Genomic DNA, 15,658 nt, shown 5'->3' on the forward strand with positions numbered 1-15,658 from the left:
GAGTTAAAATTGTTTCAAAGTGGGACCATCATTACAGCTACTTCTCTTTCCAACAAAGACAAGTTAAATCATCAGCAGTACATCAGGCTGAAGAGTTTGGAGAAGATACTTAACTGCCAATCTACTCACTTTCCTTTCTTCTTAAGTGAGTGAGTGTCCCACTATAACTAACACAAAACACCAACAGTAATTAATTTGCTAATGAACACACAGCAGAGAGCTCCCAGGCTGGCCTTTGGGCTTTTCTCTTTGTCTCTGTGGTACCTGACATCTCTTACTGACTGGGAAATATTGGTTCATCTCTGTGATATGGTTTTACTTAGTGGTATTTCACCTACTGAAATCTCTGACCTGGAGAGTGGATCCCACTCCTCTCTGCTGCCTTTTTCTGTTGAGTGCAGTCTGGAAGTTCCACATTTCAGTGCGGGGAACCCAGCACGTGGGGCTCCTGCTCAGGCAGCGCTGCTGCCGCTCCCTGTGGGTACCAAAGCCTCTCTCACCTGAGAGGTGCCACTGGAAACAACTGAGCACTGACTTCCCTGAACAGCACTCACTGCTCACAGCACTGCAGAACACAAATTCCACTTTGCTGGAACTTTATAAAGCACCAAGGTACAAAATCTGTTATTAATCATCAGCTTGGTTATTTCCTGGAGAATAATATAAGATGTGAAAATTTAATATAATGAATGGATAGTAAAATGACAAGATACGTCAATTTAAGTAATGTTATCCAGAAAAACTTCTGAGAGGAAAAATGTTCTTACATAAAGGAAAACTAGAACACAATTAATAAAAAATTTGAACATACACTGCTTAAACTTAATGAAGAGAAGAAGATAGCTGAAACATAATTAACTGCCTATGGCAGTGCAGCTAATGGATGCTGAACTGGATTCCAGTTAATCCATGTCAGGACTTCCATCACTTGTAACAATTCTTGTCAATTTTTTAGTTACTCTTACAGTAGTAGCATTACAAATTACTTTTCCATAAGAGGTGATGGGTAACAGGCACTTTCATTACAGGCAATTTTTAAGTATCACCATGTGAAAGGGCATTACAAAATCAGATTAAGAATTCCACCCTACCCTGTTAATGATGGACTGTTCTGTAACATAAGCAACAAATTAATAACAAAATATAATCCAAGACTTAAAAGCACTGTTTTGTACCACACTAATGTTGTGTATCCTTGTGGTGGTTTGTAGAAATGAATAATATTGCACCTGCCTTACAGCAAGACTGAAATTTCACTAAAAATAATTACATTCTCTGATTTTAAAGAATTACTTCCCTCAGATGAATGCTATTGAGACAATCTATCTAGAAATGTACAAAAGCTATTTTTCCACCTGTAATGTTTTTCTCATCATCTACATGGTGAAGTTTTTAAAAAACCTTTGTGTGTCAGAGGTTGACAATAAAAAAAACCAAAACAACCCAGTCTTTCTATTTACAAAAGGTAATAAATTAGTGAGGTTCTTTTAAGTACATCCTTCTGACATATTAAGTAGTGATAATCGTGAAGGTTCTTCTAAGGAGAAAAAAAAATTGTCTTGACATGAAGCCCACGTCTCTCTGGAACAGAAAACTGTACATGGAAAAGGGACAACATAATACAAACAAGGAATTCATTGTGACAGAAGGACTTCAGAGGAACAAAGGAGAATTTGTGCAGTGCAGCTTTACAAAACAAAGGAAACGCCGAGCAGTTTGCTGAGCTCTCGTGAAGAGCCCTCGTATTCTTTGAGAAAGTGATTGCTGCCTTCCAAAGTAGTTAATCAGGATATGACCCTTGGTAATGAATGTCTCTTTTCAGGATTTAAGTTGATGCAGCTGTAGTCTCTTCAGGAGCTTAAATTATAAATATAGGCTAGGAAGGAATGACAGAACAACTGCCAGGACGTGCTGCCCGTGGTGCCAAGGGCAGGCAGGGTCAGAGGTCCCCGCTCTGAGGCTCCAGGCTCCGGGGCTCCCGGGGGTGGCCGCGGGACAGTTTGGGGAAGCGCGTGCTCACTCTGGAGCGATTGCTTTTGCTCACTGCTTCTCCAGAGGCTGGGATATCACTAGGGAGACAAAAAACAAACACAGAACAGCTCATTCATGTTCTATGGAAATTGTTGTGTAGTTACTTCCAACATGAAAAAAGCAGATGTTATGAGAGCCTGGCACATGACTGCGAAGTACAGCACACATCTTCAACACCACGGAATTGCATTCCTTCTACTGCTGTCTCAAGTGTGAATTACAGAATGGGCTCTTTCAGAAATGAGAACTAGTAGAACTTTCAATACTTTATGGAAGATTGCAAGTTACAGGATAAAAGCGGATCTCTATGAGTTGCAGATCAGAAATGGTAGAAAAGCATTTTGAAGTGATAAAAGTACAAGCAAAATAGACGAGCTTGGATGATGCTCAATTAACGATCCTCTAATCATGGATGGATGTATCATTACATGATGAAGTACATTGGTAATACATCCCTGAATTCTTCAGTCTCTCCTGACCCACAACAGACTACAGTCTTACATGAATGAGCCTTTTGCAAAAGACTCTGAGAAGAAGTACATTAAGTTCAAAAACAAGCAGTAACAGAAAATTCCAGCTTACCTAGGTGATATTCAGGCTATAGACTCCTCGGAAAACTACAGTATAAAGGGATAGCATTGTACTTTTGCCATTCTTTTACAGGACTCCACATGGTTTTTAATTAAACTACTTACACACAGATCAAGAAATAAAACTAAGTTTTGCATTTAGCAACTCAGCTAAGCAATAAAATTACACAGCATACAAAGCCAAGCTTATTTTCCTAAGTGAAAAACCCCAACTTTATAATATCTATCTTCAGACTGTGATAAGTCTGCACTTCCAGCCATATTAAACAAACACAGACATATTTTAAAACAATCCCCAAAGTTCTCTGTGCAGTTTCTTTTGCTGCAGAGTGACCTTTCTCACACACAGGTCAATCCCTCCTGCCAGAGCCACAGGCACACTCAGGCCCCACTGAGGCATTTGGAGCACCCACATGGGACAGACGTCAGCAAAGCAAAAGCCTTTAACAAGTCCTGGGATTGACTGGCAAGTTCACTTGCAGGCAGCAGAGCACTTCTGCAAGGAAGGGCAGCTGTCCTGGCCTGCCTTTGGCTTCACAACCACAGTGCACACACAGCTGCCCCCACAAAGGGAAGAGAAAAAAGCCAGTATGGAAAAATTATGTTCAGTTCAGATGCTAAGCAACAGAAAATGAAGTTTTGTGGGGTTTTTTAATGGTATTTAAGTGATCTAAATTTCTAAGCAGAAAACTCTGAAATAGCTTTAGTTAAAATAATAAAGGATTTTCCTAAAGCAAGATTCACCATGTCCTATTATAGTATTTAGTTTTCCAAGGTAACTGAGAAGTTCTTTGTGTGAAAAAATGCATAAAATACCTGTGGCATACCTCCTCCTCTTCTTCAATAACCAGATTAATATGTTAGATCTTTAATTCCTTATTTTCCTTGTCACTAAAATAAAGCCTAAAAATTAATTTAGTGTATGTTATTAATTCTTGGTAGCCAAGGATAATTGGACTTCCAACTGTGGCCCCACAATTTCTTACTCTGAAACTCAGCAATGCTATCTAAGTTGCTGTAGAGAATTCTGATCATGTGAATCCAATTTCAGCTGTGCTCATTACCATGGATTTCTTTTAGTAACATGAATATTATTACTCATAATTTTTATACTATTTATAAAATTGAGCAATGCAGTGTTGATACTGTAATTCTTGTAAAAGAGAGCATGTGACATTGACTTCAGAGGGTTGTGATTTTGTTTTAAGATATGTATTTTTCAGAACATGTAAACGTAAAATAATTTAAATATCAAACATATAATGGAATAAAATGAAATGCTCAGCGCCTCACTGGGCTTTGCTCAATCTAAAGTAGGTTAATTCACCAGCACAGTGGCCACTGCTGGCAGAGCTTTGGCTGTGTGAGGCACACGGGGAGCCCTGGCAGGTACAAGGGGGTTTACCTTGCAGAAGAGAGCACGAGTGGAGTGCAATTACTGTAATTTGGTGATTGCTTTATGGAAAGCACATTTTAATGCACAAGCTCCTCCTGCTGGCATGTCCCCAAAACGACATCAGTGCCAGCCCAATGGAGCAAAGCTATTCAGAGGGAAAAGGGCAAAAGGGGCAGAAGGAGTTCCCCTAAAATGAAGAGAGATGAATTAATTTCAGTCTGGCAGGGCTGAGGTAATCAGGTCATTTAGGGTAATTACATGAACACCAATGTCTGTGAGCAAAGGACAGAAATTGCAAGTAATTCTGCTAATTTAAATGATGCTACTCCACAACATGATATATCTAATAACTAAATTAGAGATTAATTTATCTTAAATGTCTTAGCTAATTTTTATAATGGCAATCTAAGACACATCATTATCTAATGTAGGTTTACAGAAATCAATGTATAGCTGAGGAATTACAGCTTCATGCATCCAGCATGAAAAGAAAACTGGAGCCGAAATTGAATTGATCAACTTCCATGGAAACAGATGTTCTACGGGGAAAAAGTTCAAAGTATTAAAAGAGACATAAATTTAAGAGCCTTTCAGCCCCCTTTTCATCCTCCCTTTTTCCAAACCTGACAGGAGAACCACCCATCTCACTTGCCTGCTTCAGCTCTGGCTTTCTTGCCAAAATGACCAACCCAAAACACAAGGTAAGCAAGGAGGAAGGAAAGAGTCATCTCCCCTCTGTTCTGTCTTCTGTTCTGAGATTCAATCATTTAGTTCTGGCCTAGAGGTAGAACAATACCTACACAGTCTCTGGCACTAACCAAGACACTTTCTAAATGTATTGACAGTTCAAGTGGTCAAATATTCCACAAACTCTTGGGCAGAAGCATAAAGACCTTACAATGATTCTGTCTTTCTGGCAAATGCACATGAAGATGGAATTGAGACAAATCTTTTTGCCACCCAGTGTTTGGGATGAAGAAGGAAGAATAAGTCATTACCTACAAGGTTTGCAGATCCTCTTGTTTGTTACACTCAGTAAAAATAGTCCCTAGGTTAGTTTGGTGGTGCTGAGTTAGCCTCTAGTTGATTGTTTTACTCAGATTAAAACAGAAATTCAAAATACCTAAATCTAAACCAGGAAGTAGCTGTGCTGCAGTAACTCTCCCAGCCCTGATCCCCCAAGGCCCTGAGGTAAGTTCACAATTTATCTAAGCCTACACCTGTCCCAGCTACACCTGTTTGGCTTTAATAAAACGTTCTGCTCTTCATTCTGTTCCTTCTGAGCCACAGAAGCCTTAGCAGGGGTCCAGGCAGAGAGGCTTGCCAGGCACTGCCCTGTTCAGCAGTGGAATGTCCACATATTAAAGGCTCAAGTTCTTTTCTACATTCTCACCTTGGCCCATTCTGAAGAAAAAAGCAACCTGCTGAGGCAATCAATTCCTCCTTCCCACAGGGTCATTGTTTAGCTTTTAAGCATTCCTGATTGATCTGCCCAGCGTTTGTTTGGCAAATGATTCAGTTTCATTGATTTTGTCTTGGTGTCAAGTTCTGCCGGAGGTGCATCTATAGAAAATAGCTTAAAATAACCAGTCCTTTTCATCAGCTGCTGGTTTATTCATACCTTTGATTTATTGCTCTCCCTGTATCCAAATGCAAACTGTATTTTGTGGGGTTTCTTTACATACTCAGAACATGGAACTCCAGTATTCTCTTGGCTGATGTTGTGAGCGTTTACATGAAGAAATTTATTTCCCATCTCAATGCCTATTCTTCAGGATAAAATTAGAGAGAGAAGTTTCTGATAAAAATAGTATAACATATCTGCAATTGGAGATACTTTTGTATCAGCCAGAGATCAGAGAACAGAATAAGCACATCTTGGGAGTGGAGCAAAGCTCAGGATCAGGCATTTCATGTATCTATCTATAGATCTATCTCACACGTAAATGCCTCTCTGGAGACATTCATAATTCTAGTTTTACTTCAGTTATGTTAAATACCTCATGAAAAAAGGCATTCACTGCCAGGTAAATCTGGTGACTTTTGCCAGCTTCTTGTGTTATTAATTCTTTGTTAGTCATTATAATAATCTAATTCTGGTATTAACCTCAACACTTAATGTGGTGCTCAGGCAGGCAGCTCCTCAAAAAGGTCCTGCTCAGCAACACCCATATCAGGAGATCCTTATTAGACAATTGAGAACTAATTCTGACTTGACAGTGCAACATATCTAGGCACCTTCTGCCAATTAAAATCAGATAAGACACATGTTTAGTGGCATTATTAACTAAGATTCTGAATTCATCAAATCATTTCACATACTGTATTAACTCCTGCTTTACAGTCAACTGGGTAAAATCCTAGTTCCAGTTGGTGAAGTGTAAAAATAATTGGAGACACATTTTCTGCCACCGCTCCCAATTTTGTAGAAATTAAATATAATTATTAATGAGAAACTGTGATCTCCATTTATTAATATAAATGTCTGATTTGGATGTTTAAAGAGTCAGTTATTAACAGAAGAGATAGAAAGACAATGCCTCTATAGCACACTTCAACACTGAAAATCCTGAAGACACTATTAGAGCAAAGTTGTCAGGTTACAAACTGAATAATCATTTCTCATCAAGATTAGATCTGAAATGAAATTTCAAGAAATGAAAAGCATTAATTCTAATACTCTGTCCAACCATTTGGTTAATGTACAGCTCCTTTACTTCCACATACACACTTCTATACTCATGACATATTTGATCTCTTCTTGCAGTGAAATAATGACACATAATTGTGTTTCTATTTGTTACAATTCAAATTACCCTTACTTGAACATTCACATGCTACAAAATTCAGTTTCCATAACAGCATGAAGAATTCCTTCATCAACATCTGCACTGTTATTTGAATTTTCCTGTAAACCATGACACTGTACATGACTCTCACAACACAACATTTTTCCCCACTAACTTCATTTTGAAGTTGGCATACTGAGATGGTTACTGCATCTAATAGTTCTATAACTGAATAATATCTGTGTTCTACACTCTTTCACTCAGGAAAGGCTCAGAACCCTGCAAAGATGACCTTTCATCACTTTCCATCTAAGCAATACTTAATACTCTCATTCCTGGGCTTTCCACTGCACAATGGGAATGGTGACTCCCCAGGTTTTGTGATGCTCCAAACAGAGTAAGGGAATGCATGGACACTGTGCTCTGACAAACGACCCCTGCCCAGCTAACCAGGAATTCAGAGACCACTACACACATATTTACATTCACTTATAACTTACATATTTGGTTTTTGTATTCCTGTGCTTAGCTGAAAGGCAGGAAGTTTGGCTGTTCCATCCATTTCCATCTGGAAACCACCAACATTCAGCTCTACTCGTTCTTCTCCTGCCTGTCAGGGCTGCTCTGTGTGAGCAGCACATCCACCACCCCCATTCTGAAATCCTCAAAAGGGGATTTCATGAACAAGTGGTTCAGAAGCAGAACATGATCCAGGGTTGTGTATGTAATAACAAAAGGTCAGATTTGCTTTCAGAACAGTGTCCACTTCCTGGATTTGGGTTTTCCTGCTAATAATTATCTTTAAGGAAAGCACAGACAGCTAGAATACATTTTTATTGAAAATATTGAGGAAACTGAAGACAAAAGACATGCATTAGGATTCACAATGCATCATATACAGGAAAATAAACTAAAACTTCTGTTTGGCAAGTAGCAATTTCCACATGCTGAGGCAGCAGTGCATTACCAGGCAGGCACTTCCTCCCCTCTAGTCACAAACTGTTTGCACACAATGGTTTTGACATGGAGGGCAGACAAATTTAATTACCAAATTAGCTTTTAAACAGCATATAATCAATACAATTGGCATTGGGCATAAGAACTAAGTTTACAGCAAATTCCTTCTCAGACACCAGGACACCAGTAAAAGGAGTTAAGTATTAACACCCCTGAGCTCTCCACATCTAGTTTACACAGCACACAAAATGCAAATAATTAATCATGTTCCACGCCAAGCACTGGGGATGAAAAAAAAAGATTTATCATCTCCTCCAGTTTGCTTAATTTTGCCAGTATCACAGAGAGGAAAAATCTGAAAGCTTAAAATATTTCTTCTTATCTGTTCATCCCTATCATTTACCTGATCCTGAGCTCACTAAAGTACTGACACGAATGGCAGTAAAAAACTTGGTGCATATTCCTGCCTTACTTTACCACATCAGACCTTCAGCCTTCACCCCCTAATTTCAGCACCTGGCAGGAGCAGCAGTTCCCAGGCTCCTGTTTTTCCACGGGTTCAGGAGCAAACAGCTCCTGGTGCTGGAGCTCTACCTGGGCCATGGCCCTGCTGGAGCCAGCTGGCTGCTGTGTCCCTGCTCAGGGGCCCTGTCCCTCCTCTGTCCCCAACTCTTCTTTGATTCAAATTCAGCCAGGCAGGAATATCTGCCCCAAAGCACTGGCAGGTGCAGCTTTCAGTGAGTTTCAACAGGCTCCAAAAGAATAATGTGCTCTTTGCTTGGGTTTTGCCAGTAAACTGCCCATCATAAAAACCTGCACAATTACCATCACTCTTTTATTTTTAAGGACAAGCCCCTTCTTTTAAAATTACCATGGAAGCAAATGGAATGATAGAGAAAAGTTGTGATCAAAACATGTTGTTTTGATCTTCCAAGGAAGTGCTTCAGTTTTAATTGCTCCATCAAGTTAAGAGGTATCAGCTGCTTCTCTGAAGTATCTTCATTTCTCATGAAGATTACACATGATATTAACATGTGCAAAGGCAGGAGAGAGCTGTTGTGACCATTCTCAGAGACAGATCCAGATTTGAATCAATGTCACAATAACAGCTATGAATATAAAAAAAATGAACAAACTTAGAAACTGCTCCAGGAATCATAATCATAACTTTTCTGGAAAATATGGTGACAACAGTAACATGAAGAACACTGTTCTACAGCAACCACTCTTTCTGGGTTTTATTTCTTAAATACTAAGGGCATGTTATTGCATTCCAGCCATAAGCTTGATACTAATAGTGATCCATGCCCTAAAAACCTCAAAAATATAGGCCATAATCTCAGCCCCTGGGAGCTTTTAAATTATTCTTCATTTTAGCCTATTATTTAGTATTCCTAAGATAAAAAAAGAAATTCCCACTGACTTGGATAAGCCCATAGAAAAAAGTACATCTGCACCTGGCAACATAATCACAGGGTTGAGACTTGGTATAGTGGAATTAGATCTGAGCTCTCTAAATAAACAAAAGTAATCAAGATGGGGAAATATGTAAATAAATGAGTACCATCAACAGAATAACAAGGGAAATGCTGACTTTGTTCTTGGTAATGAAGACAGGAACTAATGTTTACATTTAATCCAAGACAGAAAAGGAAGCTCAAGGAAGAATGACACTGACTGGTAAATGACTGCAGGAGCCAGCTTGGGATGCAACAATCCTGATGGATTAGAAAGAAACTAAACAAGCATCAGGCTGGCCAGCAAAAAGGTGACCACAGTAATCAGCAACCAAAATCACATTTTCTGTTCAATCGTATTTTAATTATTTTCTCTGTAAAATGAAAATGTCTGTGATAAATGCAGCTCATCCTTTTTTTCATTATGACTCCAAATTAGGTTAACAGGCAGCAAAATTTGCTACTGAGTCCAGTGGGAGTTCAATGCACAGTGCATTGCTGGCCAGGAGCTCCTGAAATTTGGGGTCAGCTCTCCAGGTATCATTAGGTTCAGAGCCTTTAAAATGTGTATCATCTTGGTCCTTCTATAATGCAGAACTTTGCCAGAGTTCAAAATAAAAATAAATCAGATTTGCAATAATATTTGCCAGAATATTGGAGAAGAATCAATTTAGGACAGCAGTGAGCAGCCATGGCTGTGTCACTGCTGGCAGCCACTGCAGTGGAGCTCCAGGGCTGCAGTGACATTCCTGCAGCTGGGAGCTGCTGAACCTTCTCAGTTCCAGCTCCTCCTGGAAGTGGCTGCTGCTGCCCAAAGAATCTGCTTCTGCAGGCCAGCTGAGTTTTGTCCCAGATGGAAGCTATCAAAGGATCACAGGCACTTCCCTCATTGCCCATGAAATCCCCCTCTTGTTTCTTTGAGTCTGGTGACTTTTGGCCACATGAAGGTTTTGCTGTTGGAAGAACAGCCAGCTTTGACAGAGGACATCTTATGGCTCCAGGTACATTTTGAACTGAGCAGTGACTCCCTTTCCCTGCTTTGGCAGCTCAGTGAAGCCCCTGTGTCACTGGGCAGTGTCACAGGTGCTCGTGCCCAGTACCAGGCTGTGAGATGGAGCAGAATTTTATCTCTGTTGGGGAAGCTCTGCTCTGCCAGCAGGAGAACAGGAGGGGAGGTTTGTGCCTGCAGCTCCCTGTGCTGGCCTGAACAGCAGAGAGGCTCTTTGTGCCCTGCTCAGGTGACACAGAACCCCAGTGCAGTGACAGCTCCACAGGCAGACAGGAACCTTCTCACCTTATCCCTGCCCTGTGCTCAGCAATGCTGGGCACTGGATTTTCTTGGAGTCTTTAGGATTTAGGTGCATTTTGACTCAGCTGCAGCACTAACAGTAAAAATATGATAAAATATTCAGCCTGCAAACCAGTGCCATTTTCTTTCCCTTTGGTCATACCTGACTATTCTCAATAGCTGATGCTTTAGGATTTATCTCTTTTACTATGCAGGAGCCTTCTACTGAAAGATTTCTAACAGAGTCAGACATTTAAAGCTGTTCAGTGTATATATATGATTGACCAGATTTACTGTATTATAACTAATAAATTAAATCTCTTATAAAGAATTAACTTATGAGTCTTTAAGGATAAGAATAAAATTTGAGAACCAAGATTTCAGAAGTCAGATAGACACAGAGTAGTAAGAAATGGACTCTGCTGTTTGCAAGGCCCATATTTCTAACTTTCAGACCCAAAGATTAGCAGGTCGCTTTTTAACACATGAGTTTTACTAAACTCTTAAGTACAATTGTGTTACACTTCTGAAATCTTCAACTAAAAATAAACCTTCATACTGCTGTTGGTAATCAAACTGTGAAGCACTGTGTAATTAATATGTGAAGATTTGAAGAAAAATGCCTTTGGTCTGCCCTTGGAGATGGTGACCCCCCCATCCCAGTACAAATCCTTCCTGGAATTTCTGTTTAAAATCAGGTTCTTTGATCAAGAGGAAACTGAAGAAGCCTGTTTAGTGATCCAGCAGATCTGCATTAGGAAATGAGCAGCAGAGCCTGATGTCAGACTGAGGCTGTAAACACACCAGGTTCTCCCTGTGCTGTCCCAGGGCTGGGCAGGGTCAGGGTGGAAGCACAGGCAGGAAGGATTCCTGAGCCATCCCTGGACCAGCACTGGCTCAGGATGCTGCCACTCTTGTTCTGCACAGACCTCAAGAGTTCAGGTCATTTGGCATTTCTGACCTGACATTTGGCCTCATTTGTACCTACAGAGCATGTATTTGGAGACCTCTGAAGCAGTCTAAAGTAAAAAAAAAAGTCAAAATCACTTTCTTTACCCATTGGTTAATGGTGTGAAGGGCTATGACAGGGAAGAAGGCTGCATACCATGAATTTTTTGTTATTAATAGACAAGTATCTCTAATTACATCAAGTTATTCTAGGACATTTCAGCTAACTGCTCATGAATTCTGCTACCACCACACAAGTATATTAAAAGTATACCACAAAAATAGGATCTGTAACACAACACAATTGAATGGATTATGTTTACAGCTGGCAGATAAGCAAAACCAGGGAACAAAGCTTCTGTAGGATGTTTTGAATTTCAGCGATAGCCTGTAGCTAATTCCTGCTGTTTTCACAGGAAAAACTGATGGCTGCTGCAATATTTTTCAATACAAGTTCAAATAAGGAAAAGAAATAACCCACCTCCTTTTGAAAAACTGTGCAGTTGGGCATAAACAAGCTTGTTATGGTCTGGATTAAAGCCAAGTACATGCAAAGTACAAAGATACCTCCCTTATGAAGATTATTTGTTTTACTATTTGAAGGGATGCATCCATTTATCCATTACTGTCAGTGGTGCACAGAAAGGAGCATGAATAAGCACTGGAAGACTGCAATATAAGATGTATAAACAGATTGCTCTAAACCACAGTTTCATGAGTATTCCTTACTGCTTCATATGCTAAGAGAAAGGAATAAAGTTTATTTTCCATCCTCTGCATAGCCTCTTTCATTCCTCAAAATCTCTTCCACTGTGGAAAATTAATTAAATTAATTAAACTTAATCTTTGCTTTCATTCCCAGTGAAATAAGCATTACAGAATAATTTTTCTTGCAATACTCCAAATCTAACAGTTACATGAAGAGGAAAAAAAGTCATGTTGTTTCATTAGCAAACTATTTTTTTAAAAATCATTCTACTAATTCTGCCATTCAAGCAATTATGTAAAATTTACATATGGGAATACATTTGCACACACTCGTTCTGATTTAAAGAACAGTCTATTTTCAATAATTATTCCCCTTTTTTCCCCTGCATAACAGTTTTCTCAAGGGCAATTGCTGTGAGATATTGACATTTCAGGGGATCTGGAGCAAACATCATAAACTCATATCTGAGAGCTCAGCTGGCAACACCTCTGACAATGCATTACAGAAATCCACCATGCCAGAACTGTTTGCAAATGCCATCCTGGGTCAAAAGTGTTTGCAGATGTCACAGAAAACCACCCAACATGGAAAAGGCCCTTGGCTGAATGCAGAGCAGCTCCTGGTGCCCCAAGGCCTGATGTGCAGGGGACAAACACCAGCAGTGCCCTGGGACAGTCACCAGGCAGGGACTTTCAGGGGCCATTCATTTGCTTTCTGCCCAGAAACCTTGGAAATGCCATTTTCCATTTCACAGAGTGTCAGAAAGGCAGTTTGGTGACACAGCAAAGGCTGTTGAGGAATTGAAGAGAGAACAGGGCTCTGTGGCCTGACCACAAGGAAACAGAGCCAAGCTGGCAGGTCACAGAACCCAGACCCTGCTTCCCAAACAACAAATCCCCTAAATCTGCTCGCCCTGCAGGTGCTGTCTTGGTGCATCCAATGCACAAGTGGCTGGTCTGGGAGTTCTTCTACTCTCCCACATTTTAGAAACTCATACAAGAAAAGTGATTTTTCAATGGTCTGTGTTGTTGGCAAGTATCTCTATCAAGCTTCCCCTGTTAATAGAATTCAAGCTGAAAATGTCAAATTAAAGTCTTTCTCTTGAACATACACTCTGAATTTCCACAACTGATTTGTACCAGGGGTCATCTGTTATAAACTGTGTCTATCACTTTCATGACTCCATGTAAGATTTTACTAAGTAGGGAATTAAACTCACAAATCTCCAGACTGGGGTTTGTGCAGGTCACATCCCGCAGCTACACTGCCATAGCTTAAGCAATATATTTTGCCACGCACACTGGTTGAAGAGAGTAAGAAGCCCTTAAGTCCCTTTCAACACATCAGAGAAAACCAGGAGTAGAAATAACCTCACTTTTTGTGAGAATAGCATGGCTTCAAAAACATCTAAGTGCCACAGTTTCATGCTATGCAACTTCTAAATATATTATAAATACAATAGATATGATAAATACAGTATTATTTTGTTTGGTTTCTTTCAGTTCCATTAATCAGTTTCTATTCATTCTGTGAACATATATTTAAAGAAATAATTCCCTCTTCAGCAGTATGTTTCAAATTCTAATTTCAAAAAACAGCACTAGAATAGCAGTGGGCTATGAGAACTTATCAATAAGGGAAGCTCAGCATCCCATGTGCCCCGAGCCCTCCTGCCATGACACCTACCTGCACCCTGCTTTCAGCTGCATGAAGAATGAACTTGAGGAATTTCTCCTCCTTCCAGCACTGTGCCATTGCCACAAAGAGCTCAGCTGGGGGATCCAGGCTGGCTGGTGCAGGGGGTCCGCACATCCTCCCAGGGGAGTCCCCAGGGCCTTGTCCTGAGGAGCAGGAGAGGCAGCTCGGGGTTCTGGATCCCAGATCCATCTGCACTTGCACACAGATTGCTCTGGCTGGCCAGATGGCTTCTTACAAAACAACATGTTCACATCAACAGTGTTCAAAACACTTTCTGCTGGAAGCTTGTTTTCTGTCAGGGACCTGCAGATGGTTCCCTTCCCCTACCTGTAAGTTCTCCAAAATACATCTCCTGAACTGGCTGTTATGCAATCTTCATATGCTGAGATTTGACTGTGAATATCTAAAGCTGGCAATTTTCTTAAAATAAGCTCCAGAAAGAGAAACTTAACAAGCAATTATAGATCAGCTAGTTTAAATGCAGCTGTAGAATAAATATTACAAACTGTTTTGCAGGATTTAGTAGGTCAAAAAGTAAGCTTTAAAAAATCACAAATTGATTACAGGGAACTCATGTAGATTTGGGTAAGGCCAGGAAATTGGCTCAAGAAGGGCAAATATTGTGAAAAGAACATTACACAGCTCCATCAGAGGTGTCTGTGGGGTATGCATGTGACACAGGCACCTGAGCCAGTCCTGAACAACTGTGCAGTAAATGGCTCCTACCATCCACATGTTCCATTATGCAGTCATACAGAGGCAATTTAGTGCACTCTCACCTGCTCAGCAGCTTAAAAAAATATACTGAGAAAAAATTTATCTTCACACCAAATTAAAATACTCACTTAGATTTTTTTTTTGGTCAGTCTGGTGCTCTTTGATGACCTGGATGCTACATCAAAATATGCATTATGATGCAACAGAATTCTATATGTTTGTGGGCTTTTCATATTGCAAATTCAGTGCCTATTTTAAAACATTGTATTAATTTTGGGGGCTTTGATTGAAAAGGGACAAAAAGACACAGTTTTGGTAGCTCAAAGTATGAGAGGTCCCATATGCTGGAAGGTAGGCACTGTCATACAGCAAGGACAGCAAGAACACAGAGGCATCTGCACTTGCTTACACTCCCAGCATTTTAGCACATTCTCAGCTATTGATTGACCAAGTTGCAAACTCCTCTGTGCTCTCCTGAAAAAGTCAATTCCAGCAGAATAATGGAGAAAATTGTTACAGACAAAGAGGATAACTGGGAAATAAACTGTCCAGACATGTCTAGCCCCATTTACCAGAAAAATAAGGATAACACATAGAAAATAAAACTCTTTTTCATTAAATTAGGTGTATCATTGAAGCAATTTTAAAAAAGAACTCTATTCAGACAATCATGCCAGAAACTGGTTTACATAGTAAAAGGAAATAACTAGACAATTGCAAAGATAGTAAAAGCTTACTTTCACTAGCTAGCTTCCTTTAAAAATTATGTATACTTGTTAATGAACAAAACAGAATCTGAATCTTTAATAACTACTATTACTGGAAGGGAAGAAGAAACAAAATGGCCTGTTATATTTCTCAGCTATTCAAGTAGAAATATGTTCTATGTGCTCACCAGGAAAGTTTTTATCAATCTTGTAGAGATGTCAAACTCTTTCAAACATGAAAATTTTGATGTCAATGTTGTACAGTTGTCAGTAATCAGGTGCAGACTAGGAGGGTAATGGAGAGCAGGTTTACAGACATTGGTTTGTGTTTCACTGTTTTCATGGTTATGCTTTGTAACTCTTGACTCATT

The 15,658-nt window shown here is 39.8% G+C and overlaps 1 protein-coding gene across 1 annotated transcript in view; it reads right to left on the reverse strand.

Moving 5' to 3' along the window:
* Positions 1-658: 658 nt before the first annotated feature.
* SNX29 (sorting nexin 29) overlaps positions 659-15,658 on the reverse strand; it is a 98,243-nt gene continuing 83,243 nt past the window's right edge. The window contains exon 21 of the mRNA XM_066560742.1: positions 659-2,069. Within this exon, the coding sequence (XP_066416839.1) occupies positions 1,940-2,069 (130 nt within the window). The 3' untranslated portion in view covers positions 659-1,939. The remainder of the gene's footprint in view (positions 2,070-15,658) is intronic.

This window comes from Molothrus aeneus, chromosome 16 (genome assembly GCF_037042795.1).
Source record: "Molothrus aeneus isolate 106 chromosome 16, BPBGC_Maene_1.0, whole genome shotgun sequence".
Taxonomy (NCBI): Eukaryota; Metazoa; Chordata; class Aves; order Passeriformes; family Icteridae; genus Molothrus; species Molothrus aeneus.